The following is a 27,665-nucleotide window of genomic DNA, read 5'->3' on the forward strand; positions in this document are numbered from 1 at the left end:
CTGGCTCAGGCCGCGATGGGGGTCAACGGTCGCCTGCCCTAAACGGCCCCTGGTGGCTCTGCTGCAGCCTCTGTCGCGCTGTGTGACCTGCCCTGGCCGTGGGGGTCGTAGGAAAGACTCAGGGAACCCAGGAGCCTTAGAAATGGGGAGTGTGCGGCCCCGGGGTGAGGACGCGGGAGCAGGGGCTGGTGGGAAGCGGCGGGGCGGGCCCGGCCTCCCGCGGTACCCTCCGGGGTCTGCGGCCCCGAGGCCGCGGTGGCGCCGCTCGGCCCTCAGGCCCCTCCGGCCGCAGCGTGGGGGCGGGGCCGGCAGCCGGGCCCCGGGCGTCCTGTGGTCCCTGCGCGCGGCGACTTGGGCCGGAGCGTCTTGGGCGGCTCTGCCCAGATTATATTTAAGGATTATATTTGTCTGGGTATTTTACATTAGAAGACAGCAGAAAATAACCACCTGGAACTACTTGGCGTGAAATCCTGTGCCTCTCCTCCCAGGAGCTTTCTGGGCACAGACATCCTGTAGGAAGTCCTTTGGGTGCAGGTTCCTCTTGAGAAACAGTCTTGGGTGATCCGTCCTGTCAGCACTGTCCCTCTCTGGGTTTGTGGTCTTGAAAAGATTTACGCGCTTATTTAAATCTGTTTTTCAATAGAGGTAAAATGTATTTAATCAATAGAGTTTGAAAGAGTATAAAATACTTGCAAACTAGCAAGAAAGAGGTGAATTTCAAAAAACCCCCACAATTCCTGTATTAATTCCATTTGTTAAGAATTCTGATTTCACTCTTTCTTCCCCCTGAGTGTGTGTATGAGTTTCTGAGGTCTGTATTTACTTTTGGATGTTTTTCAAATGAAATTCCAGGGCTCAGACATGCAGACCATGAGTGTTCAAGTGTGATTTGTTATTTACAAACCAATGTCTTGCCATGGGAATAATAATTAACGACATCGTTTTTTCTGAAAGGAATAGATACTTGGTTTTTCCTGGTTGAACTAGTGAATGTGCCTTACAATTTTCTTCCCTCCTTTTCACGTAAAGGATGAGTTTAAGTGATTTTGCTGGAGTGTTCTAACACTGGGTTTGTGTCATTTAAAATCACTCGTGTTCCAAAGCAACTCCAGTGGGGAGCAGACCCTGTAGTCATTGACCCAAGTTAAGGCCCCCTTGAGCATGCAGAGGGAAGGCCTTGAAGGCCCAGCTATCCTTCCTGGGGAGCCTCCCCCTGCAGGTGTCCTGCTGCTCACACCCCCATGGAAGGAGCCTTTATCCTGAGAGGAGCTGCGAAGCCCTGGAAAGCTGGGGGTGCACGTGCTCATGGGGTGGGGAGTGATGCCCTTTCTGAGGTTGTGGTTGTGGTTCCTTAGGGCTGGACATTTTAGACATCGTTTGAGTTTTGCACCCACACCGTAGGTGCACTGAGAGTGTAATCTGTGCACAGTGAGAAAGTCTGTGAAGATCAGGTGTTCCGTCCTGTGGACAAAGGGTTCATGAATTTGGAGTTCATGTGGGTCAGAAGCTTAAACTGAATCCGGCTGAGAGTTTCCTCACTTGTGAGAGTGGGAGCCTGGGGGAGGCAGTGCTTCCATGCTCACAGGAGAGGGAGGGTGTGTGGGACTCGAGTTCACTCCTGTTGTTGCTCAGGGGTCCCCACCCTCTTTCACCAGGGACTGACCCAGTGTAGGGGTTCTATCTCAGCCAAGAGTGTCTGGACCCCAAGTCTGGGAATATAGTCACTTTCTGAGTGTTGGTTTCCTTCTGAACTGCAGGCAAGCAGGCTGCTTCTATGAGCTGATTGGAATATTCGTGTTTCTATCTGTAGATTCCTTTATCACTTGAAGATTGCTGCCCTTTGATTCTAGTCTCCATTAGCACTTGAGGTTTTAAAATATAAGTTAATTAACAGATACCATGTAAGGCAGGAAAATTATAGAACCAAATAGAATTTTTGATCCATTTATGCAAGAGAACCTCAAGATGTGAGATGGGTGTATTCAAGTTCTCAGGTGCTTTTTCCATTTTTAGGTCAGTTTTTGTGTGTTCATGTCCCTAGAGAACTTTGACATTTAAATGGCTATAGTAGTCCAGATGCAAATGAATTCTTATTTTAATGGATGTGAGGAAAAGCAATTGAATTTCTATTTTCATTGATATGAACAAAACAACTCAAAGCTTATGGAAATCTTTCCAATTCCTAGTCCAGTTCAGGGTTAAATTTCAGACTGCACTATAGTATGCTACTTATTCCTGAAAACATCCCCAGTGTGAAGTACAGTGGCGGGACAAACTGTCACGCCCCTTGTCCTTTTAGTTAGAAAGAGGTGGGTAAATTTTTTATTGTCTGCAGTTTTATATTCATTAGTGTTTAAAGGATTAAATCTTGGAATGGTTTCCTATGTAGAAAAGTAAAAATTAAATTAATTTTAAAAAGCAAAAGTTAATTTATAATAATGATTAAGCATAGAAAAATGTGTATATAAATTTCTCTCCTTATTTTAAATAAATAACGCATGGGAAGGTTAAAAATATTCCTGAGAGGAAACGCCCTTAAGGAGACTCCCCGCCTGCATGTCTTGCCCCGCTCCTCTGCTCTGACTCCAGCCCCCGTCACATGACCAGTTTTGATTAGTGCTTCACTGTCCCATTAGGGTTTCTTTATATGAAAATAAGCCAGTGCACAGCCAGCCCTGGTGGCCTACTGGTCAAATTCAGTGCGCTCCGCTTCAGTGGCCTGGGTTCAGTTTCCGGGTATGGACCTACACCACTGGTCAGAGGCCAGGCTGTGGTGGTAGCTCACAAAATAGAGGAGGATTGGCAACAGATATTAGCTCAGGGTAAATCTTCCTCAGCAAAAATACCAAAATGAAAACCAAGCCAGTACAAATGCCTGTTTTTCTCACCCATGTCTGTTCTTGTAATGAGTGGCCAGGGTCCACATATTTGCTGTTTGACTTCTGAACACTAAGCCTCGCCCTCCCTTTTCCCCTGGGCCTTCTTCCCTGGACAGGCTGATGAGAAAGCCTGGAGGCTCCTGCACTGTGGGCTGCTGCTTGCTGGGCAGCTCCTCCTGGGCGCTGTGCTGCCCTCTGCTGCCCTGTTGACCCCACCAAGCCTGGGTTCTGTGTACAGAGGACTCTGAGTTGGCAGTTTCTGTAACTCCTTATCCTTTGGGAGCAGGAGGATGAGAATAGACTCATCACAGTGGTCCTGGGTCGATGTCTTGGCTGGAGTCTATCTGTGTCTAGAATGAAACTGTGCTTGAGGCTGTTTGTCCCTACATTAGGGGCATGTCTTAGGGGAGTAGGAGCATGATCGTATCCTGTGAATGAGGCAAGCCCATCAGATGGTCAATCCTCAAAGAGCGGTTATTGCAGAGGAAAAAGAGACAGGGAAAGGAGCCAGCAGATGGAGGGAGGCATCCACACTCCTAACACCAGAGGGCTCCCCACGCCCCTTCAGTGCCTCTGCTGCTGCTGCTGCCCCTGCCTCTACTGCCACAAAGACCCTGACTTTCAGGGTTTAGGGGACAACAGCCATGGCACCCCTGTGGCACAGCCAAGGGAATAGTCAAACCTGATTTAAGACTGCAGTCTTTAAACTCTATAAAGCAACTGGTTGTTATGCTGGAGGCTCCTAACTGATGGCACTGATGTGAGGCCCTCTGGAAGAACAATGTATAAATACCAGGGTACAGAGGACACCCCATCCCCCAAAGTATATCCAGTGACCTGAAATACAGGACAGGGAAGGACAGCAGAGAGGGAGCAAGAGGAAAAAGCTACTGAAAGAAGGTCCCCAATGTGACCCAACTGGAAATCCAAAACATACTAAAAGAAGTTACACAGCAACCAAGAAAAAAGGGTGCTCTTTGCCTTCTGAGCCTCTAAAACATAGGTTTTGAGTTCGTTGTACCATCTCCCGTGATGCAATAATTCACGGCCCTTCACGCAATTTCTCAATGCTGGGTCTCAAGTTACAGTCACACCTGGCTGGGGTCTCAGTAAATTTAAGCAAAGGACCCACGATCTTAAGGAAGTTACTGAGTATAACGCAGAGGCCGGATTGCTATACTTCACCTTAACCAGCAGAACTCTTTGCCAGGCCTCCAAGCCAGGACCCATTGTCCCAAAATATCCCACAGTGAGCAGGAAAGCTCTGGATCCATAATTCACAAATTAAAATTCAGTTAAATTGTCTTCACCCCTTTCAAATTAGCTTTCCAAAATGGGGCTCCATGGTCCCTACCCGCTTAGTTCAATTAGCTAACATGGCCCAGTGCGAACTGAACAGAACCTTCAAGGACTGAACACTGTTGTAAGAAACCTATTTAGGAAGGAGTGATTGTCCCCAGGATTTCTACCTTGAACAGCTGAATTTGGCCTGTTCTTAAGACTAGAAAGAATGAACGACACCTCACAGTGGGTTACTGCAACCTGGAGGCTGTGGTCACACCAAACACAGCCCTGTACCCAGTGCCCAACATCATGGAAATCACTGACTCCATCCAGTCAGCAACTGGTAAACATTCTGCTCGCACAGATGTGGCTGAGTCTGTTCTGTCCAGTCCTGTGTCCACAGCCTCTCAGCTGCACTTGGCCTTCCCCTCTGAGGGGACAGGACTCACCTTCACAGGCGTGCCCTGTCTTACTGCACTTCGCTTTATGTGCTTTGCAGACATTTCATTTTTACAAAGACCCTCCACCAGCAAAAAGATTGCGACTCACTGAAGGCTCAGATGATGGCTAGCCTTTTTTAGCAATAAAGTATTTTTTAATTAAGGAATTACATTGTTTTTTTGGAGATAGTGTTATTGCACACATAATAGACTGCAGGATAGTATAAACACAATTTTTTTGGGACTTTTTTTATTGAGTTAATGATAGGTTACAATCTTGTGAAATTTCACTTGTACATATTCTCTGTCATTCGTGTTGCACCCCTTCACCCTTTGTGCCCTCCCCCCATCCCACCTTTCCCCTGGTAGCCACTAATCTGTTCTCTTTGTCTACGTTTTTAAATTCCTCATATGAGTGGAGTCATGCAGAGATTGTCCTTTTCTATCTGGCTTATTTCACGTAACATAATTCCCTCAAGGTCCATCCATGTTGTTGCAAATGGGGCGATTTTGTTCTTTTTTATACTGAGTAGTATTCCATTGTGTATATATACCACATCTTTATCCATTCATCTGTTGATGGGCACTTAGGTTGCTTCCACGTCTTGGCTATGGTAAATAATGCTGCTGTGAACATTGGGGTGCATAGGACTTTTGGAATTGCTGACTTCAAGCTCTTTGGATAGATACCCAGTAGTGGGATAGCTGGATCGTATGGTAGTTCTATTTTAAATTTTTTGAGGAATCTCCATACTGTTTTCCATAGTGGCTGCACCAGTTTGCATTCCCACCAGCAGTGTATGAGGGTTCTTTTTTCTCCACAACCTCTCCAACATTTGTTACTGTTTGTTTTAGTTATTTTTGTCATTCTAACGGGTGTAAGGTGATATCTTAGTGTAGTTCTGATTTGCATTTCCCTGATGATCAGCGATGATGAACATCTTTTCATGTGCCTATTGTGCATCCGTATATCTTCTTTGGAGGAATGTCTGTTCATGTCTCCTGCCCATTTTTTGATCAGGTTGTTTGATTTTTTGTTGTTGAGTTGTGTGAGTTCTTTATATATTATGGATATTAAGCCTTTGTCAGATGTATGACTTGCAAATATTTTTTCCCAGTTAGTGGGTTGGTTTTTTGTTTCAATCCTGTTTTCCTTTGCCTTGAAGAAGCTCTTTAGTCTGATGTAGTCCCATTTGTTTATTCTTTCTGTTGTTTCCCTGGTCTGAGAAGACATGTTGTCCGAAAAGATCCTTTCAATACTGATGTCAAAGAGTGCACTGCCTACATTTTCTTCTAGAAGCCTTATGGTTTCAGGTCTCAGCTTTAGGTCTTTGATCCATTTTGAGTTTACTTTGGTGAATGGTGAAAAAAGAATGGTCAATTTTCATTCTTTTACCTGTGGCTTTCCAGTTTTCCCAGCACCATTTGCTGAAAAGATTTTTTCTCCATTGTATGCCCTCAGCTCCTTTGTCGAAGATGAGCTGTCCATAGAGGTGTGGTTTTATTTCTGGGCTTTCAATTCTGTTCCATTGATCTGTGCACCTGTTTTTGTACCAGTACCATGCTGTTTTGATTACTGTAGCTTTGTAGTATGTTTTGAAGTCAGGGATTGTGATACCTCCAGCTGTGTTCTTTTGTCTCAGGATTGCTTTAGCAATTTGGGGGCTTTTGTTGCCCCATATGAATTTTAGGATTCTTTGTTCTAATTCTGTAAAGAATGTCATTGGGAGTCTGATTGGGATGGCGTTGAATCTGTAGATTGCTTTAGGTAGAATGGACATTTTAACTAGGTTTATTCTTCCAGTCCATGTGCATGGAATGTCTTTCCATCTCTTTCTGTTGTCATCCATTTCTTTCAGAAAAGCCTTGTAATTTTCATTGTATAGGTCTTTCACTTCCTTAGTTAAATTCACCCCGAGGTATTTTATTCTTTTTGTTGCGATTGTGAATGGTATTGTGTTCTTGAGTTCTTTTTCTGTTAGTTCATTATTAGAGTATAGAAATGCTACTGATTTTATACCCTGCAACTCTGCTGTAGTTGTTGATTACTTCTAAAAGTTTTCCAGTGGATTCTTTGGGGTTTTCTATATATAAGATCACGTCGTCTGCAAATAGTGAGAGTTTCACTTCTTCCCTCCCTATTTGGATTCCTTTTATTCCTTTTTCTTGCCTGATTGTTCTGGCCAGGACCTCCAGTACTGTGTTAAATAAGAGTGGTGATAGAGGGCATCCTTGTCTCGTTCTTGTTCTCAGGGGCAGGGTGCTCAGTTTTTGCCCATTGAGTATGATGTTGGCTGTGGGTTTGTCATATATAGCCTTTATTATGTTGAGGTAGTTCCCTTCTATGCCCATTTTGTTGAGTTTTTATCATAAATGGCTGTTGGATCTTGTCAAATGCCTTCTCTGCATCTATTGAGATGATCATGTGGTTTTTATTCCTCAGTTTGTTGATGTGATGTATCACATTAGTTGATTTGCGGATGTTGAACCATCCCTGTGTCCCTGGTATGAATCCCACTTGATCATGATGTATGATCCTTTTGATGAATTGCTGAATTCAGGTTGCCAAAATTTTGTTGAGAATTTTTGCATCTATGTTCATCAGCAATATTGGCCTGTAGTTCTCCTTTTTCGCGCTATCCTTATCAGGTTTTGGTATCAGAGTGATGTTGGCCTCATAGAATGTGTTAGGAAGTGTTCCATCCTCCCTAATTTTTTGGAATAGCTTGAAAAGGATAGGTATTAAATCCTCTCTGAAAGTTTGGTAGAATTCCCCAGGAAAGCCATCTGGTCCTGAGGTTTTATTCTTTGGGATGCTTTTGATGGCTGTTTCAATCTCTTTCCTTGTGATTGGTCTGTTCAAATTGTCTGCTTCTTCTTGAGTGAGCTTTGGGAGATTGTAAGAGTCCAAGAATTTATCCATTTCCTCTAGGTTATCCATTTTGCTGGCATATAGTTTTTCGTAGTATTCTCTTATAATCCGTTGTATTTCTGCAGAGTGTGTTGTTATTACTCCTCTTTCATTTCTGATTTTGTTTATTTGAGCTTTCTCTCTTTTTTTCTTTGTAAGTCTGGCTAGGGGTTTGTCAGTTTTATCTATCTTCTCAAAGAACCAGCTCTTTGTTTCATTGATCCTTTCTACTGCCTTTTTTGTTTCAATAGCATTTATTTCTGCTCTGATTTTTATTATTTCTCTCCTTCTGCTGACTTTGGGCTTTGTTCTTCTTTCTCTAATTCAGTTAGGTGTAGTTTAAGATTGCTGATTTGGGATTTTTCTTGTTTGTGAAGGTGTGCCTGTATTGTGATGAATTTTCCTCTTAATACAGCTTTTGCTGCATCCCATATGGGTTGGTATGGCATGTTATCATTTTCATTTGTCTCCAGGTATTTTTTGATTTCTTCAATGATCCATTGCTTGTTCAATAGCATATTGTTTAATTTCCACATCCTTGTGCCTTTCTCAGCTTTTTTCTTGTAATTAATTTCTAGCTTGATAGCATTCTGATTAGAGAAGATACTTGTTATTATTTCATTTTTTTTAAATTTGTAGAGGCTTGCCTTGTTTCCCAACCTATGGTCTATCCTTGAGAATGTTCCATGCACGCTTGAGAAGAATGTGTATTCTGCTGTTTTTGGATGAAGCGTTCTATATATGTCTATTAAGTCCAACTGTTTTAGCTTTTCTTTTAGCTCCACTGTTTCTTTATTGATTTTCTTTCTGGATGATCTGTCCATTGATGTGAGTGGGGTGTTGAGGTCACTTATTATTATTGTGTTATTTTTGATATCTTCTTTTAGGTTTGTTAATAGTTGCTTTATGAACTTTGGTGCTCCTGTGTTGGGGGCATAGATATTTATAACCGTTATTTCTTCTTGATGAAGTGTCCCTTTGATCATTATATATTGGCCCTCTCTGTCTCTCTTTACCTGCCTTATCTGGAAGTCTGTTTTGTCTGATACAAGTATTGCGACACCTGATTTCTTTTGTTTGCTATTAGCTTGGAGTATTGTCTTCCACCCCTTCACTCTGAGCCTGTGTTTGTCCTTGGAGCTGAGGCATGTTTCCTGGAGGCAACAAGTTGTTGGATCTTGTTCTTTAATCCATTTTGCCACTCTGTGTCTTTTTATTGGAGAGGTCAATCCGTTTACATTGAGGGTGAGTATTGATGCATGAGGGCTTAATGCTGTCATTCTGTCACTCATTTTCCGGTTGTCCTGCATTTCCTTTGTTTCTCGTCCTGTGTGTTTTAGCCTACCCATTGACTTCTGCAATTTCTTATGCTGGGTTTCTTAGATTTTTCCTTATTTATGTTTTGTGTGTCTGTTCTGTTTTTTAGTTTAGTGGCTACCCTGAAGTTTGTATTCAGAATCTCGTGTATAACGTAGTCCATTTTCTGGTGGTCTCTTACTTCCTTAGCCTAGACTGTTTCAGTCCCTTTTCTCCTCCCCTCCTAAATTATTATTTTCATCTCTTATTCCAACTTGTGTTGTGAGTTTGTGGTTAGAGTGATAAGATTATCTTTGCTTTGGTGATTTCCTTCCCTTTATCCTAATGCTATAGTTGAATATTTGCTCTCCTATTCAGATTCTATCTATCTGTCTCCCTACTCTGTTGTTTGTGACCCCTTTCTCCCATTTTTTCTTTTTTCAGGTATGAGAGCCTTCTTGAGGATTTCTTGTAGTGGAGGTCGTGTGACTACAAAGTCCCTCAGCTTTTGTTTGTCTGGAAAAGATTTAATTTCTTCCTCATATCTGAAGGATATTTTTGCTGGATAGAGTATTGTTGGCTGAAGATTTTTATCCTTAAAGTTTTGAATATGTCACTCCAATCTCTCCTAGCTTATAAGGTTTCTGTAGAGAAATCTACTGAAAGTCTGATGGGGGTTCCTTTGTAGGTTATTTTCTTCTGCCTTGCTGCCCTGAGTATTCTTTCTTTGTCCTTCATTTTTGCCATTTTTACTACTATGTGCCTTGCAGGAGATCTTTTTACATTGACAATTCTAGGAGATCTGAAAGCTTCCTCCACACACATTTCTCTCTCAATCCCTAGATTTGGGAAGTTCTCTTCTATTATTTTCTTGAGCACACTTTCTGTTCCATTTTCCTTTTCCATGCCCTCAGGAATTCCGATGATTCTTAAATTGCATTTTCTCATTGAGTCAGCTATTTCTCTGAGATTTTCTTCAGTTTTTTTAATTCTTAGTTCTCTTTCTTCCTCTGTCTGGAGCCATTCAGCTTGTCTGTCTTCGATTATTCTAATTTGCTCCTCTATGGTGTCTGCATGGGCATTCAGGGGATCCGTATTCTGTTTTATCTGATCCATTGTATTTTTCATCTCTACTATTTCTAATTGATTCTTCTTTATAATTTCAATCTCTTTTGTGAAGTAACTCCAGAACTTGTTGACTTGTTCCTCTATATTTCCCTTTACCTCATTGAATATTTTAAGGATAGCTATTTTGAACTCCTCTTCACTTAGTTTACCCATTTCCAAGCCCTCAGTACCTACTTCTGTGTTTTTATTGTTTTCCTTTTGGACTGGAGCTTTTATAAATTGCTGGATGGTAGAGGAGCAGTTTTTGCGCATAATGCTATTATTCGGCTGTAATTACAGCCAGCCGCCACTAGATGGGGTCGAGAGCCTTGGTTCTGAGCCCTCCGCCTTCAGCCCAATGGCGGCACCCAGCGTGGGTTGAGGGAGAAGGGGCACTTTCTCTTTCACACCAACCTGGATTGGGATCAGCTCTCGCTTTCTGGTCTCCTGGGGCCCTGGCTTGCTGGGGTTCCCCCACATGAAAGCTTTCCCCTGTTAGAGGGTTTCCACTGCACAGGCAGTGGGAGTCCTAGACGATCCCTGGACATGCGGCCCCTCCCCCGCTCCTTCCTGCACCCGTGGCAGCGATCCCAGTCTCTAGGGGAGGGAGCGAAGATCTCTCCTACCCTGTTCCAGCTCCTCCGAGGCCAGCTGCAGCCTCTCCGCCCTCCATGGTTTGGCTGCTGTGGGTCTCTGATGATTTCTGTTATTAGGATTTTTGTTTTGGTTGGAAAGCAGTTGCTCTTTTTGGTTATAATTTGGAGGGGAGAGAGTCCTGGGTGAGCTCACTCTGCTATGTTGCTGACGTCACCTGTTGGGTCTTATTTTTTAACCCATCTAGCCACTCTGTGCCTTTTGATTGGTAATTTCAATCCATTTACATTAGGGTGATTATTCATCTATGAGGACTTACCAGTGCCATTTTATCTTTTGTTTTCCAATTGCTCTATATCTCCATTGTTTCTTTTCCCTTGTGTTTCTGTCTGCCATTTTTGTTCGGTGGTTTTCTATGATGTTTTATCTTCTTTTAAATTTTTCATGTCTCTGCTCCAGATTTTTCTTTTGTGGTTACCGTGAGATTTGTATAGAACATGTCATAGATAAAATTGTCCTTTTTCTGCTAATAGCTTCTCTTCATTTGTCTACACAGGTTCCATCCTTTTCCTCATTCCTTTTTATGTTTTTGTTGTCACAAATTATCTTGTTTTATGTTGTGAGTTCATTGCCAAATTGTAGCTATAGTTATTTTTAGCTCTTTTATCCTTTAACCTTATGCTGTAATTAAGCTTTGAATATGCTATTATGAAATAGATGTGTAATTTTCTGGTTCTATTTATCACCTCACTCAAAGTTTTGTTTCTTTTTTGTTTCAGGTAGAAAGGCTCCCTTCAACATTTCTTGTGAGGCAGGTCTAGTGATGGTGAACTAATGTAGGTTTTGTTTGTCTGGGAAAGCCTTTATTTCTCCTTCATATCTGAAGGATAACTTTACTGGATAGAATATTCTTGTCTGCCAGTTTTCATCTTTCAATAGTTTGAATATGTCATTCCACTCTCTCCTGGCCTGCAGAGTTTCTGCTGAGAAATCTTCTGATAGCCTAATTGGGCTACCTTTGTAGGTGTCTTTTTTCCTTAAGTACATTTTAAATTCTTTATCATTGGCTTTTGACAGCTTTAATGTGTGTCTTAGAGACAGTCGTTTTGCATTGAGATAATTAGGCATTCTCTTAGCTTTGTGGACTTGAATATCCAGTTTCTTCCCCATGTTTGGGAAGTTCTCAGCTATTATTTCTTTAAATAAGCTCTCTGCTCCCTTCTCCCCATCTTTCCCCTCTGGGATATCCATTATCCTTATGTTGCCTTTCCTAATGGAGTCAGATAGTTCTCATAGAGTGTCTTCATTCAAAACAAATCTTAGTTCTCTTTCCTCTCCCACATGAATCATTTCTAGAGTTCTATCTTTGAGCTTTCTGATTCTCCCTTCCATGTGGTCTATTCCGTGTCCAGTGATTTCTAATGCATTCTTCATTTCATTTATTGAGTTCTTTGGCTCCAGAATTTGAGTCTTTTTTTAGAGTTTCAGTCTCTTTAGTAAAGTGCTCCTTCTGTTCATTAATTGTAATCCTGAGCCCATTGAACTGTCTTTCTGAGTTTTCTTATACCTTACTGAGTTTCTTCATGACAGCTATTTTGAATTCTCTATCAGATCACAATCTTCTGAGAATTTAACTTTGGTTTCTGGAGAATTGTCATTTGCTTTTTGTGATACCATGTTACCATGATTTTTTCAGGGTGCTTGATGAGTTGTTCTTCTGCTGCCACATTTGAAGTGATAAACACCTTATTTAGGTAAATCTTTGTTTACTTTGATTCCAACAGTTCAACAGATTGGTATTTAGAGGCGTTTCTTTTGTTTTCCAGTAGATGGAGCTATAGCACAAGTTTTTAGTTCCTGTTCCATGAGCTGCCTCTGCCTGTCTGAGAGCCAGCACTTTCAACCTTCCATTGCTTTGAGAGATGTGTTTCCAGTGCCCTCCTTTTTGTTCTTTGTGCCTCCAAGGTTGCTGGTACCTTGCTTCTGCTGGTGCCACTGTGGTCACAGGTGTCACCACTGCAGTCACTGGGATGGTGGGCACCTCCACTGTGTGCAGGGATGCATGGGTCATGGGCACTGTTGCTGCTGTGGGGGGGAGGCGGTGTGGGGGTGGCATCTGGGGTCATGGGCCCCTCTATCACATCTAGCGCTGTTGGGTTTGCAGGCACCACTGCCATGGGTGGGAGGCTGGGGTCACAGGCCCACCACCACCATTGAACAATTCTCTGTGGCCCCTGCAGCAGCTAGGGGCTGAAGTTGCATGTGCCACCTCCACTGCTGCTACTAGTTTCTCTGCGGGTGTGGATACTACCACAGCTTGGGGGGCTGGGATCATGGGTCCTGCCTCTCCCACTGTTGGCTGGTTTGCTGGGGCTGCAGGCTCAGCTGTCATGCCCGGAGGGCTGGGGTTGTTGGCCCCATTTCCACTGTTACCCCTGTTCCACCTCCTCTTTGTGTTCCAGTCAAGCCACCATCAAGTGTACAGATATGTGGATCTCTCCAGCATCCTAGTGTGTTAAGCAGAGGAGCCTTTGTTGACTTATGAATGTCTTACTAATTATAGATCAAAAGCAGAGACAAAGGGAGCAGCTCACCTGTCATAATACTGACATCTCTTTTCTTTCTTTAAGGAAATGGCTCACGTCATCATGGAATTTGAGTAAATTGAAAATCTGCAATTTAGATGGGCAGGTTGGAGACCCCAGGAAAAAACTGTAGTCTGAGTCAAAAGGCACTCTAGTGGCAGAATCCTTCTTGTTCAGGGAATTCAGTTTTTGTTCTGTTAAGAACAACAATTGACTGGATGAGGGGCATCCACATTGTGGAGAGTAATCTCACTCACTTAAACTCCACCCATTGAAATGATCATCTCAGGAGAAAAACCCTGCCCAGAAATGTCCAGTAGAATGTTTGACTAAATATTTGGGCACGATGGCCAAGTCAAGTTTAAACAGAGATACTAGCTTGTAGTTTTCTTTTCTTGCAATGTCTTCATCTGGCTTTCGTATCAGGTAGATGCTGGCCTCAAAAAATGAGTTTGGAAGCATCCCTTTTAGTTTTTGGAAGAGTTTAAGAAGGATCGGTATTAATTTGAATTTGTAATTAGTCTGTTCAGGCTTTATATTTTTAAAGTCTACCTTGGTAAGTTGTATGTTTCTAGGAATTTATCCATTTCTTTTAGATTATCCAATTTGTTCACATATAAATGTTCATAATAGTCCCTTTTGATTCTTTTTAGTTTTGAGGCACCTGTTTTAATATGTCCTTTTTCATTTCTGATTTTATATATTTGATTCTTTCCTCCTCTGTTCATCGTCAGTTAAGGGTTTGTCAATTGTGTTTATTATTTCAAAAAAAACTGATAGTTTTGAAATTTTTCTGTTTTCCTATATTCGATTTATTTTGGCTCTAATCTTTATTATTTCCTAACTTTGCTAATGTAAGGTTTAGTTTGCTGTTCTTTATCTAGTTCCTGAGGTGCAATTTTAGGTTGTTATTTTGATCTCTCTTTCTTAATATAGGTGTTTATTGCTATAAGTCTCCCTTTTATTACTCCTTAAACTGCATCCCACAAGTTTTCATAAGTTATTTTCATTTTTGTCACAAGATATTTAAAAAATATTGATTCCCTATTGATTTCTCTTTGACTCAGTGGTTGTCCAAGAGTGTTTTGTTTAATTCCATGTATTTGTGAATTTTCACAATAAGATTAGAGGTAAATAGTCCCTTAGTGTGAGGCTGTATGATTTCTTGAATAGGCCTTAGACTATTAATGTTCGCTTTAGCTGTAGGTGTCAGGGGCTTCACTAGCCTCTAGTGTCCTTGTATTTTTCTCCCCTGGTGTGTTTGCCCATCCCTAGAAACTTAGTCTTAAGTAGTCTGGTCTTGCAATCCTCTACTTTAACCCACTGTTTTTATACTGGGGCCTTGTTGATAGGAGGGAAGACATTAGTGTGGGAAAATGTTCTCTTATGCTATGATTAAACCTGTAAAGGTTTCATGGGACAGAATCCCTGGACTATGAACTTGACAACACCATCTTAGCATTTGTTCCTCCCCTTTAGCCAGAGAGAAATCCTGAAGAGTCTGGGAGTTGTCTGACTGCTTTCTCTAATCAGATAAACTTTTGGCAAATTAATTTCCTTTGAGGGATGGTCTAAGTCACAGAGCACAGAATGCTTTGTGTGTACATCAGAATGTTTCCACCTGGAATGCTTTCCAGTCTTCACAATGAGAAGCACCGTGGGCTGCTGGTGGAAAAATACATACATTTTGGAGGTTCCCTAAGACTGGACTCCCCAATGCTTTTAATTCTCAAGTCAGTCCAATCTACGTCTCCAGTAAATCCATCAAGAACAGTTTCTGTGTTCCTAGAGGTTGCTGTCTCCAGTTGTTTCTCCTCCAAGTAAGTGGTAATTCTCTGTATTTGCTGGTCTCTCATTTTGGGAGCATTGGTTTGCCATGTAATCTCAAATCTCTCTTGGATCTAAGAGGTGTTGCTTTTCAGATTATTCACTTTTTTCCATATTGTGAAGATGAGATGATCACTCAGAGTCCTTTGCGTATCATAATGGAAACCACCCTTCACTTGTGTTGCTGTATTTTCCCTTGTGAGACTATTCCATTTTCACTTGGTAATTCTACTGGTAGGGCCATGTGGGTGGTTTTGGAATTTTTCTTTTGTGACTAATGCATCTAAAGACATTATCCTGGAGTCTCTGTATTTGGATTTCTTTTCCTTATAAAAATTCCCTAAACTGAATACGTTTGTCACTCAAAAGACACCTTCCATTGGTTACCTTCTGTTTTATCATCGCCCTTTTGGGGCCAGGATTAACGCTCTACCTAAAATGGGATTGGATGTCAAGACTGTGTCACCACATGCATCAAGTTGATAGAAATATATTTATTACTCATCGGTACTTTCTAGGGAGAGTAGGACAAGGGCAAGTGGGTTGGGTTGGGTTGGCTTGTGCAAGGAAGAATGGCTAGAACCATTAACGTGTACAGAAGTAGAGTCTGCAGGTTTTCAAGGTTTTACCCTCCTACCTGTTGGCACAAAAAGAAAATGGGCAAGTGTCAACCTTCCTGACTTATTTACTCATTGTGGGCCAGACAGAAGGAGCAGGTGTCTAAAGCTGATGAAGACCTGAATATTAACAATGACATCAGTGTCTTCATCTAGAGTTCACTCCTGAGGCTTATTAACTGAATGACATGTTTCATTAAATGAATTTGAATTTGAGTATTAATTGAAAAGCCATGTGAAAGCACAAGAAATTATGATTAGGATCACAAAACCTCAAAAAATTTTTTAATCCAGTCATCCCAGGGTGTTGGAGAGATCCAGGAAAGTGTCAGTATGGTTCTAGAACTCTGTTCACATATTCTAGTAATCTTATTGTTTAATTTGCTGCCTCATTTGTTGTGTCCTTGGTGGCACCCTGCCAGTGCAGCCTGCCCACATGCAGCGAGCAGACATTTTAGGGGAACAGAACTCACCTGCCTGGTTAATAAATAGTCCAAACCCCAAGTAGTCAGCAGCTACCATGGCTGCCAGGGGGTTTTCCTTCGGGTACAACATCCCAAACATAAGCTGTCTGCTCCATGTATTTTGAATGTTTGGGACATTTCTTGATTGGCATTAAAGATGTCTGTTGAATGTTATGTGTGCCCAGGTCAGAAACAGTCACTCACAGGCCAATGAGCATGTGAGTGTGAGTAGTGGGAAAACTGCATATTTGTGTTGGATGGACTGAAGAGATTTTGAAGGAAGGTGCCCTAAATGAAATATTGGCACACACAGCACACAGACTATAGGCGATGTTAGGAGGAAGACCCAGGAGTGGGATATGAGAGTGGTGGCCAGGGGGCACGATTACAAGAAACCAAAGACCTGTAGAAGTGACCAGAAATATCTAGTATAGAAAGGCTCTACTTAGCAGGTGCAAGTTTTATGATCAGAACAAAGTAATAAGCCCCAAAAGCTGAGGATTGGATGCAACTCAAACAGCAGGAACATCTATTTAGAAGAACACAAGTTTTGTCTACGTAAGCCTTAGCTATCCCAAGAGGATTGCAGCCTCGGTCATAAAAGAGGTACAAGGTCCACTGAATCCTTTTCCAGACTCTAGTGTATTATATGTTGAGACATTCGTGGATAATATCAATAATTTCTAGAGCATCTTGGTGAGTCCTTGATTCTGGCTTCAGGAGGATCATGTATGACAGGAGGAGTAATTTGTCTATAAGAGGGTCTACCATGGTCTGAGCGTAGCAAGCAGCCCAGCAGAGGGGGTGAGCAGCCCGACAAAGTCCATCTACCATCAGCTCTAGGGACCCCTCATCTACCTGCACTTAATGCGCATGGATTCTATTACCTGTGACACGTTTTTTTCACATCAGGTGCTTTGGTCAGTCACTAAGTTATCTGGGAAAGGTGAGGGAAGTCCGTTGAATTCTGCCTAGACCTTTAGGTTAGAGACGTCTTAATGGTTCCATATCACAGGGGCCCATGGACCAAGATAAATGCCATCAGGTCTGAGGAGTCAGTATGTGTCTCAGAAATTTGAGTGAATTTATAGCCCTGAGCAAGGAAATGAGCCTCTGCAGACTGAGGTGTAACATGTGCAGAGTAAGGAGTGACTTTAATTCGTACTTGGGTATGTGAGGCAAAGTATCCCAGAGTTCTCCCAGTGACCTTGGGTAAGGAGGTGTTGCTGTTGGTGGTTACCCTTTGGGAAACGAGCTGGAAGTGGTCTATGGATGGTAATGGAAAGCAGTGATGCTGATGCACATGAGCAAGGATGTCCCCAGACAGGTCCCACCCTGGAGACACTTTTTTGTTTCAGAACCACAGTATTTCTACAGGTCTGTCCACAGAACCTGATTTAAACTCAAAGATTCTGGGAGCCGTTTCACTTCACTCCTAGTTATGAGTATGAGATGAGGGCAGGTGCAACCCTAGGGGGTTTTTTCACAATTAAGACAGGGTTCCAAGAAAGGCCAGTTGAGGACTGAATTCTTCTTCTCTGTCCTTCAGTTCTTCGTAAGAAGGATCCCAGTGCTAGAAAGAAGTGCTGAATGCATAAAAACCAAGGATCAGAAGAGTTTAATGTTCTCCTAACATGCGAAGGTGATTCTGTTATTCATTTTCTATTAATTATATAAATGCATATTTTTTAGGTATAGTTGTTAATTTTCACAATTGTATACTAATACTGCATCAAAAAATGGAAAACATGCCATCACTAAAAAGAACACTCTTGTGGTGCCCATTTGAACGACATCCCTCCAATACATAACGCTAAAAAAAAACGGAAAAGAGTAATAATTTATTTTGCTTTTTATGAAACCTTGTAGCTGTTACTGTTGTTTCTGACTTTTCCACAACATAGCTGGACACCTAAGCATAAGGAGCTGAAACCTGTGAACAGCTAAATGGGCTATGAGACTTTATGGATCATTGAAACTAAAGACTTCCAGCCACTCCTGTAATGAAAAGATGTTGACAATTTCCCATTTCTCCTCTTACACTCAAATAGGATCTTACTCAAAATGACACCCTCTCTCTGCAGCTCACCTCACTTGTTCCTTGGCTGATTGCTGCTAAACACCCAGAGCTCTTTGTGGTATTTCCACTGGGAGATCACAGTGGACTTGCATAGACGTCACCCTACTCACAGAGTACACTCAGGATGAGCTAGAACAGTGCAGATGAAGGCCACTGTTCCTCTAAGTGGGAGGAACTCCATGGTTTAATGGGGTGTATGTTGCACAGTCTATACAGCAGCAACATGAAAATGCCAAATACTACAACATTTTAAGTATTTAAAGGTAAATAAAAATGCTCTCAAATGACATTAAACACAAAAAGACACCACAAACATTTGTGGCTGAAATCAATAGGAAGTCTCAAGTCCCAGATAACAATAATAATGACATTCTCACTTATTGGGGCTCCTACCTTCATAGAAGAGATGTATAAACATCTCAGCGACCCTATTAGCTCAATGTTTTGTTTTGTTTTACTTTCCGTCAGAGCCCTTATTTCCATCTTGTAAGACAAGGGTTTGCCATTTGTTAATCATCTCTCTTTTCCCACAAACACATAAGCACCAGGACTGCAAGAACTTGTATGTCTCATGCTGTTATATCCAAACCCTGCCATGCCTTATTTCTGCTACACTGGGTACACTGACTCTATAGTGCATGGCAGGTGAGGGATGCTGAAACACTAGCATCAAGAGCACAGTCTCTGAGAAAGAAAGGCTTGATTGGCACAGTGGCCCTGTGTCTCTCCCTTGCCAGGTGTGTATTGTTTCACAATTTACCTAAAGTGAAAGGCCTCAGTTGAGTCACAAAGAAGATATTAAAAATATCATGTGTATAGTAAGAAGTGAATTTATATAATCTAACTGAGATACTTTATGGTAAACGGTGTCTAAATACACTGTGGGAAATATATCAGTGATTTGATAATAAGTAGGAAAGGCAAAATCTGTTCCAGAGGACCAGGAGCTGGCCTGCATTTACTGCAAGTTCAAGTCTTATCCTGCTGAAGAGACAAACGTCACACCTCCTTCATCAAACATACACAGTTACCAAGACGAAACTAACGGTATCTTGTAACCACCCCAGTAAAACTGGTAAAAGATAAAATTCTAAACCATAAAAATGAGTAATATTTCCTTTTTCTTACTAAAATGACTAACTGGGACTTCTTAAAAATTAATTTTAGTTCCATTACATTGTTTTTGCCTTGCAGAAAACAATGATTATGTTTACCAAAGATAAAATGTTTACCGAAGATAGAATTAAGTTTACCTCCTCACAGCTTCAATACAGAAAGTGACCTGCTTCCTTGAATAGCAGTCAAATCCACAAACACAGGCCAAAATCTTGTAAGAAGTCCTTCTGAGCACCATGTTACTGTTATTCCTCATAGTCCTCTGTGGTCTGTCGTCATTCTTACTAGAATTTGTTACACCCCTCTCACTACAGGTGCAATCCTGCAGGTCACTGACAAGAGGGCACTGAAAACACCATGATTTTAAGTTTTGGGTGAAGAATGAATGAGAAATTAGTGTCATGACAAAAACTGTACATATAAAAGAATAAAAAATAAAGTTAGCCTGAGGAAAAAATAACTGAATTTGAATACACATGATAAAACTGACTCATAATGCATAATGATTAAGTAAAGAAAATTGCAATGTATATCAGGAAACCCATAATAAATATGGATTTTAATATCTTCTCTCAGGAAATGAAAACCATGATAATAGTTATTAACATACGATGGCTTAGAAAATAGTTGATAAAATGTATCGTTGAAACAACTACAGAAGTGTTCATTTCAGAAGGAAATGCACATAATTTTAATGACACACAATCATACATTTTTGAAAACATATTGAGGGAATATGTTCAGATACAAGTAACAGGAAACACACAATCTTCCTGACATGAGAAAGGTGACTGTTCTCATGGAAGAACTGGGTCAAGGCAGCCACTGCACAATGCAGGAGAGAAATGGACTCCCACATCCTTCTTTTTATGCCCCATTGTAGACGTCATGGTGAATCAGGAAAATGTGTTCACTAGCACCATTAACAGCATAAGGTCTCTCCTATACACATTAAACCTTATTCAGCTATCATCTAGAGAAGCGGGGACTCAGAGAACACTCTCAACCACAAAGGTCTGAATTAGTTTCCTGGTGAACACAAGAGGCCTTACAGAAAAATCCAAACTCTAATGAATCTTTGACGTGAAACTTGTAAAAACATCAGTGGAAAATACACGTGTAAGAAAATGGAAATCAAATAGGTGTTGGTGGTTTTCAAGATACTCAAAGAATCCAGAAAATGGGCTGGAAAGTGGTTTCCTTGAAGCTCCTACATAACTGTCTCCCTCCCTGTGTTGTGGCTCCCAAATCTGCCTAAGGCCTTGTGTGCTTCTGCCTTCCAAATCTCATGCAAGTGAGGCCATTGGGGAATTCCAACACGGCACCATAAAGGGGATGGATTCTTAAAGATCTGGTTCTTAATATTACCCTCACTGACATAATGCAATATAGGGGTGATGTGTCCAGCTCTAGAATTTGTTGCCCTATCACAGGCCTCTACTTATTTCAAGGTCTATTCACCAAATCAGTCACCAGTCAGAAGGAAGGACAAAGAACAAAGACCCAAATATGAAAGTAACAATTCATTGAAACTACTCTTTGATAAACTTGCCATACATAAAAATTTATTCCAACTGTTTAATAGTATAAAAAGTAAAAATAGGCTCCTATACCCACCACCCCCAAAAGGAGCTTTCTCTAAGAAAGGAACATATACAATGGGTTAGGCACATCCAGGAACTGCAACACAAGGCCAGTAAAAAAAAAAAATCCCAAGAAACACAAACTGTCATTTTTCAGTGATGTCTTAACACAGAACAATTAAAACATGATAAAAAAATTAGAGAAAATATTAACTGATTTAAGAAAAAAGCACTACCTAGTAATCTTATGTACTCTTTTTTTTTTTTGGTGAGGAAGATTGGCCCTGAGCTGACATCTGCTGCGAATCTTCCTCTTTTTGCTTGAGGAAGACGGTCCCTGAGCTAACATCTGTGCCCATCTTCCTCTATTTGTATATGGGATGCATTGACATGGATGGCTCAATGTAGGTCCATGCCTGGTATCTGAACCTGTGAACCCTGGGCATGAACCTAACCACTACACCACTGGGCCGGCCCCTAATCTTCTGTACTATTGTTGATGACTTGTAGAATTACCTCACTTCAATGTTCATTTCTGAAAGTAATTAACATAAATCCACAATACAATGTTGCACTTTAAGAAAGAGGCTTGGTAAACAATATATTTACAACTTTTATGCAAATCTTTCATGTTGAAAACTTCCTGGAGCATTATACATAAGTTAATTTCTGCCAAGTGTTCTCATATTACTTACATTTATATTTCTTTTTGGTGGAATTTTCACGTATAGTGACGTAGGCCAACTGAAGTCTTTCTCATGCTGTTTACTTTCAAGAGGTTTTTGTCAAGTGAGTCCTTTTATACATTCAGAGAACTGGGATGACAAAAGACTTTCTCACATTCATTACATTTATATGGTTTTTCCTCTAGTGTGCATTCTCGCATATCCTCCAAAGTTTTCATGAGAAATAAAGTCTTTCCCACTTTTCTGTCAATCACAGTGTTTCTCTCCAATATGAAACTCTTTCGTGTCTTTGCCGAGAACTGAGAAAACTAAATGCTTTACTACAGCTTTTTACATTCATGTGGTTTCTGTCCAATGATTTCTTTTATGTATTTGGAAATTTTGATGAGAACTGAAGGCTTTCCCACATTCTTTACATTCATAGGGTTTCTCACCAGTGTGACTTCTTTCATGTCTTCGGAGGAATCTGGGATAAATGAATGCTTTCTCACATTCCTTACATTTATAAGGTCTATTTCCAGTGTGAAACATCATATGTGATCGAAGGCTTGAAGAATCTATAAAGGCTTTCCCACATTCCTTACAATCGTAGGGTTTATCTCCAGTATGAGTTCTTTCATGTCTTCGAAGACAACTGGAAGTAGTGAAGGCTTTACTACATTTTTTACATTCATAGGGTTTCTCTCCAGTATGAGTTCTTTCATGTTTTCGAAGAGAACTGGTATAACTGAATGCTTTACTGCATTCTTTACATTCATAGGGTTTCTCTCCAGTGTGAATCCTTTCATGTCTTTGAAGTGAACTGGGAGAAATGAATGCTTTCTGACATTCCTTACATTTATAAGGTCCATCTCCAGTGTGAAAGATCATGTGTGATCGCAGGCTTGAGGGAACTACAAAGGCTTTCCCACATTCCTTACATTCATAGGGTTTCTCTCCAGTATGAGTTCTTTCATGTATTTGAAGAGAACTGGGACAAGTAAATGCTTTATTGCATTTTTTACATTCATAGAATTTCTGTCTATTGTGATTTCTTTCATGTATTTTGAAAACTTGAAGAGAAATAAAAGCCTTACCACATTCCTTACATACATAGGGTGTCCCTCCTGTGTGAGTTCTTTTGTGTTTTTTTAAGTTAGTGTACAAACTGAAGGCTTTCCCACATTCTTTACATTCATAGGGTTTCTCGCCAGTGTGACTCCTTTCATGTATTCGAAATGAACTGGGATAAATGAATACTTTCTCACATTCCTTACATTTATAAGGTCCGTCTCCAGTGTGAGTGACCATGTGTACTCGAAGGTTTGTGAGAGCAATAAAGGCTTTCCCACATTCCTTACATTGATAGGGTTTTTCTAAAGTGTGACGTCTCTCATGTATTCGAAGAGTGCTGGAATGACTGAATGCTTTATGACAATCTTTACATTCATAGGGTTTTTCTCCACTGTGACTCCTTTCATGTACTCGAAATGCACTGGAAGAAATGAAGGCTTTCCCACATTCCTTACATTCATAGGGTTTCTCTCCAGTATGAATTCTTTCATGTATTCGAAGAGAACTGGAGAAAGTGAAGGCTTTACTACATTTTTTACATTGATAAGGTTTCTCACCAGTGTGAGTTCTTCCATGCATTTGAAGAAAACTAGAAAAAGTGAAGGCTTTCCCACTTTCCTTACATTTATATGGCTTCTCTCCATATTTTTGATACTCATATGATTTGTGTCCAGTGTGATGTCTAACATGCCTATTAAGGGATGAATGATGCATGAAGACTTTTCCACATGCACTACATTCATGTGGTTTAGCTCCAGTGGTTTTCTCATTCAGATTGAGATTTGGAATAAGGCTGAAGTTTTCTCCACATTGACTACCCTCTTCACTTTCACAGAGTCTCAATTCCATATGACTTCTGTAAAAAGTGAGAAGCACATTGTTAATGATTTTTTTTTTTTTTTTTTTTTTGAGGAAGAGTAACCCTGAGCTAACATCTGCCACAAATCCTCCTCCTTCTGCTGAGGAAGATTGGCCCTGAGCTAACATCTGTGCTCATCCTCCTCTACTTTATACGTGGGACACCTGCCACAGGATGGCTTGACAAGTGGTACTCAAGTCTGCACCTGGTGAACCCCAGGCCACTGAAGCCAAATGTGCAAACTTAATCACTGTCCCACCAGGCTGGCCCCATTAATGATTTCTTTACTAATGATTTTATATTTGTTATATTTATTTTGATTTATAGGAAAAGTTTAGGTTTTCTGCTTTGTCAGAATTCTGTGAAATTGAATATATTGAGTGCTCTGCAAGAGGACTGCACCCCTGCTATTATCCAGTGATATTCACGTATAGGGTTTGTTATTACTGTTTCCGAGTGAGCTATTTCACAAACGCTGAGCCTGTACATCACATTTCAGAAAGTATATTTGGTGAAACTTTTCTCATAGCTAAATTTGGCTCATGGGTCGTCTTGTTTGTTTCTTTTTAAAGTTTCATAACCTACCAGGATTCTCATGTGAGAGACCACTTACTATTGTGAGTGTGACTCACCTTTGTTTTCTCCCCTGGTTTTTGTGCTGATCTTCAATATCATGATCTTCCCATGTTTTTCCTGAAATGCAGACGCAGAAAGTTGATATAGAAAAGTTTTTAGATTCTAAGACCATGATAAGCTATGACCATATCTGGTTTATTTACCAACACCCCCCTTTCCACATTCCACATCTTAGAACAATGTTGATGGGCAAGATAGACATGTTCTCTAATTGATGCAGTGAAGGAATGTCCTCATTCTTACCTACTGAGGCCAGGATCCTGAAAGTTTCCCACATCACATCTCTGTAGAGTTTCTTCTGTGAAGGATCCAGTAAAGCCCACTCCTCTGAGGTGAAGCTCACAGCAACGTCCTCAATGACCACTGAGTCCTGAAACACCACAAACGTTTGTATAATAGGATGCATAAGACTGACAGCAGTGGACATCCATTCTCCCTTTGTAGGAAGGTTGTGTATGACTGCATCATCTCCAAACATTTATTCTATGATGTGATCATCAAAACTCACTGTTTTTCTGTACACACTTCCTCATCAATTTAACAGCATGATGAACATGGAAATTATTTACACATTTTTACTCTGATCACCTTTCATCATATTTCTCTGTTATGGCAGGTTCAAGAACATTTTGGGAAATGACAAATGCCATACAATGAAGCAAATATTATCATTATCAGACAGAACAAAAAAGGCAGAACACAATATCCATAAAGCCTAGGACAACCCTCTTTAACAGAAGGTCTAAAATACACATAATGGGAATACCTGAAGGAAAAGAAAGAGAAAGAAACAGAAAAAACAAGTGAAGTAATAATCATCAATATATCCTAAAACTATTGATAGCCAGCAAACTGCACATCCAGGAAGCTCAGGGAACACTAAACATGATAAACTACAAAAGTGCACACTCAAGTATATCATATCCAAACTAGAGAAAAATCAAACATAGAGAATATATTGGGAAATGCCAGAGAAGAAACACACCTTAGGTATAAGGAAACAAACATTTGAATTAAATTGGACTTCTTTTCAAAAACCATGCAACAAGAACAGAGTAGAGTGACATATTTAATGTGCTGAAAATTAAAAAAACCCATTTTCCTGGAATTCTCTGTCAAGCAAAATTATCCTTCAAAAATAATGAAGAAATGAGGACTTTCTGAGACAAAAATTGAGGAAATTTGTCATGAGTCACTTACTTTGAATGAATTGTTCAACAATTTATCAGAAAAGTAAATGATAAAGGTAGAGGATTAGAATAGAAAAAATGAAAGTAAAATATATTTTATATTTTTCCAATTAATATAACAGATGACATTTTATTTAAAATAATAACAGCAGCAATGTGTTTGGTAATGAGAAGCTTATGGACCAGAGAAATAAATGACAGCAATGTGACAAGGCACAGGGAGCAGAATTGGGAACAGTGTGTTATGAAGTGTTCGCAGACAGTGACATGTTATAGTGTTATGTGACAGAAAAGGTGGGTTAGGTGTAAATGTGTACTGAAAACTCAAGGGCAATCAACTAAAAGAATTTTTCAAAAAATGTGTAATTGATATGCTAGGAGAGGAAAAAAGGAATCAAGTAAAATGCTCAATTTCAGCAGAGAAGGTAGAAAAAATGTGGAAGACAAAAAAAAGTGAGAAAGATGGTGGCAAAGTCAGACTCTGAACTCACCTCCTCCCACAGACACAACGAATTTACACTGCTCTTGGAACAATTACCCCTCAGAGAGAACTGCAAACTGGAAAAAAGAATCCAACAAGGGACAGTGCAGACTGAGGTGGAAGAGGCAGAAATTCCTTTCTGGAGAGAAAAAGAGCCAACTTGTAGCCATGATGCTTCACAGCTGGCCGGGAGCAACCTTAAGGTATGAAGCCTTCCCTGGAGGGTGAGGGACCTCAGCAGGGGAGTGTTACCACAATAACAGCTTTTGGACTTGGCACAACCGAGACAAGTGTCGTAATACCTGGCTTTTCTGGCTATGAAGTATGATGGAGAATAACCCCAGAAAAGCTATCAGACATAAGGGGGAAAAAAGCCTGCTCTTGAAAGGCCCACACACGAGTTCACCCATCACCAGAAAGAAAGGTGTAGAGTCCTTTGGTAAAAAGAGACTCATGTGATAGACTCTGGGTGCATCTTGGTGAGAGGTGAGACCTCTCTAGGGACTGAGACACTCGTAGGAGCCATTGTTGTGACCTAATATAGGCATGCTGACACAGACGCTGGCAGATGCCACTGGAATCCTTCCCCTGGCCTGTTAGCCCAGGGTCTGCCCTACCCACTAGAGCACCAATTTAATCCAGCTTAGCTAGGACAGGCAACCCACACTAGGGACTGGCCCCACCCAAGAGCAAGCCCTTGGGCAACTTGTGGGCCCACATAGGTGGGGTGTCTGGAACCTTTGCAATTAGGTGAGTGGGTCTGCCTCTGTGGGGCAGGGCATGTGCGATGGGTGGGCCTGCATTGGTAGACTGTGTGGGGCCTCTGCACTGGGGTGACTGGGTCCACTACAGTGGGTCAGGGCATGTGCATGAGGCAGGACTGTGTTGATGGGGTGTGTCACCCCGTAGGTGGTGGGGCCTGTCAGCTGCAGGAGACTTGTGCTTCTGACACAGCCACATAGGAGATCGGCCCCACCTTCAAAAGTCTGAAACAATTGAGTGCTCCCATGTCTGGGGCTGGCCCCATTCAGCTGCAACCCTAAGAGAGCTAACTCCAGCCTTGCAGCCCAGAGGCCTACAGCAATTGTAAGACCGTGAGCCTAGCAATCAGCCACTCTAGGGGCTTACACACTTAAGAGGAAAACTGCAACAGGAGTGTGCTATTAGACCTTGTAGCCAACTGTACTGGGGCTCCCCATGCCCAATAAAGTGCCTGAAATGACCAAGGCAGCCACACACAACTGAGCATTACAACAAGCTGGCCAGCAGGACAGCCTAGCCTCCCTGGGCACTTACAGCAAGAGCAACCATCCCATGACACAAGGACACACATAGCCCACATAGGGGACACTCCTGGAACATTTGGAACTGGTGACAAGAGGGAAGCAAACTACTGGACTGCATAAGGCATCTCTTACATAAGGCCACCTCTTCAAGATCGGGAGACATGGCTGACCCACCTACTACAAAGATATAAGCACAGAGAAAGAGGCAAAATGAAGAGACAAAGGAATACCTTCCAAATAAAGGAACAGGACAAAACCCCAGAGAAAGAACTCAACAAAACAGAAGTAAACAATCTGCATAACAAACAGTTCAAACTAAGAGTTATAAGGATGTTCACTGATCTTGGGAGAAGAATGGATGAATTCAGTGAGAATGTCAACAAAGAATTGGAAATTATAAAAAAAGAAAAAATCAGAAATGAAGAATACAATACTAGAAATGAAAACTTCACCAGAGGGACTCAATAGCAGAGTAGATGTTACAGAAGAACAGATCACTGAGCTGGACAAAAGACTAGAGGAAATCACCCAAGGTGAACAGATAAAAGAATTAAAAAGAACAAGGACAGTCTAAGGGAACTCTGGGACAACATCAAGTGCACTAACATCCATTGTATAGGTGTCCCAGAAGGAGAAGAGAGAGAGAAAGGGGCAGAGAATCTATTTGAAGAAATAATAGCTGTCAACTTTC

General features: G+C 41.1%; 1 protein-coding gene and 1 long non-coding RNA gene across 2 annotated transcripts in view; one reads left to right on the forward strand and one right to left on the reverse strand.

Annotated features, from left to right (window-relative positions):
* The first annotated feature begins 2 nt into the window (after positions 1-2).
* Positions 3-25,846, forward strand: LOC111774282 (uncharacterized). Its single transcript, XR_002809202.2, has 3 exons — positions 3-164; positions 17,554-17,646; positions 25,711-25,846. It is a non-coding gene; the product is annotated as an uncharacterized lncRNA (long non-coding RNA).
* LOC100064742 (zinc finger protein 709-like) overlaps positions 18,218-27,665 on the reverse strand; it is a 44,554-nt gene continuing 35,106 nt past the window's right edge. Inside the window, exons 2-4 of the mRNA XM_070274006.1 lie at positions 24,261-24,387; positions 24,014-24,074; positions 18,218-23,378 (exon numbers count right to left, since the gene is read on the reverse strand). Of these exons, the coding sequence (XP_070130107.1) occupies positions 21,806-23,378; positions 24,014-24,074; positions 24,261-24,387 (1,761 nt within the window). The 3' untranslated portion in view covers positions 18,218-21,805. The remainder of the gene's footprint in view (positions 23,379-24,013; positions 24,075-24,260; positions 24,388-27,665) is intronic.

Source organism: Equus caballus, chromosome 7 (assembly GCF_041296265.1).
Source record: "Equus caballus isolate H_3958 breed thoroughbred chromosome 7, TB-T2T, whole genome shotgun sequence".
In the NCBI taxonomy this organism is placed as follows: domain Eukaryota; kingdom Metazoa; phylum Chordata; class Mammalia; order Perissodactyla; family Equidae; genus Equus; species Equus caballus.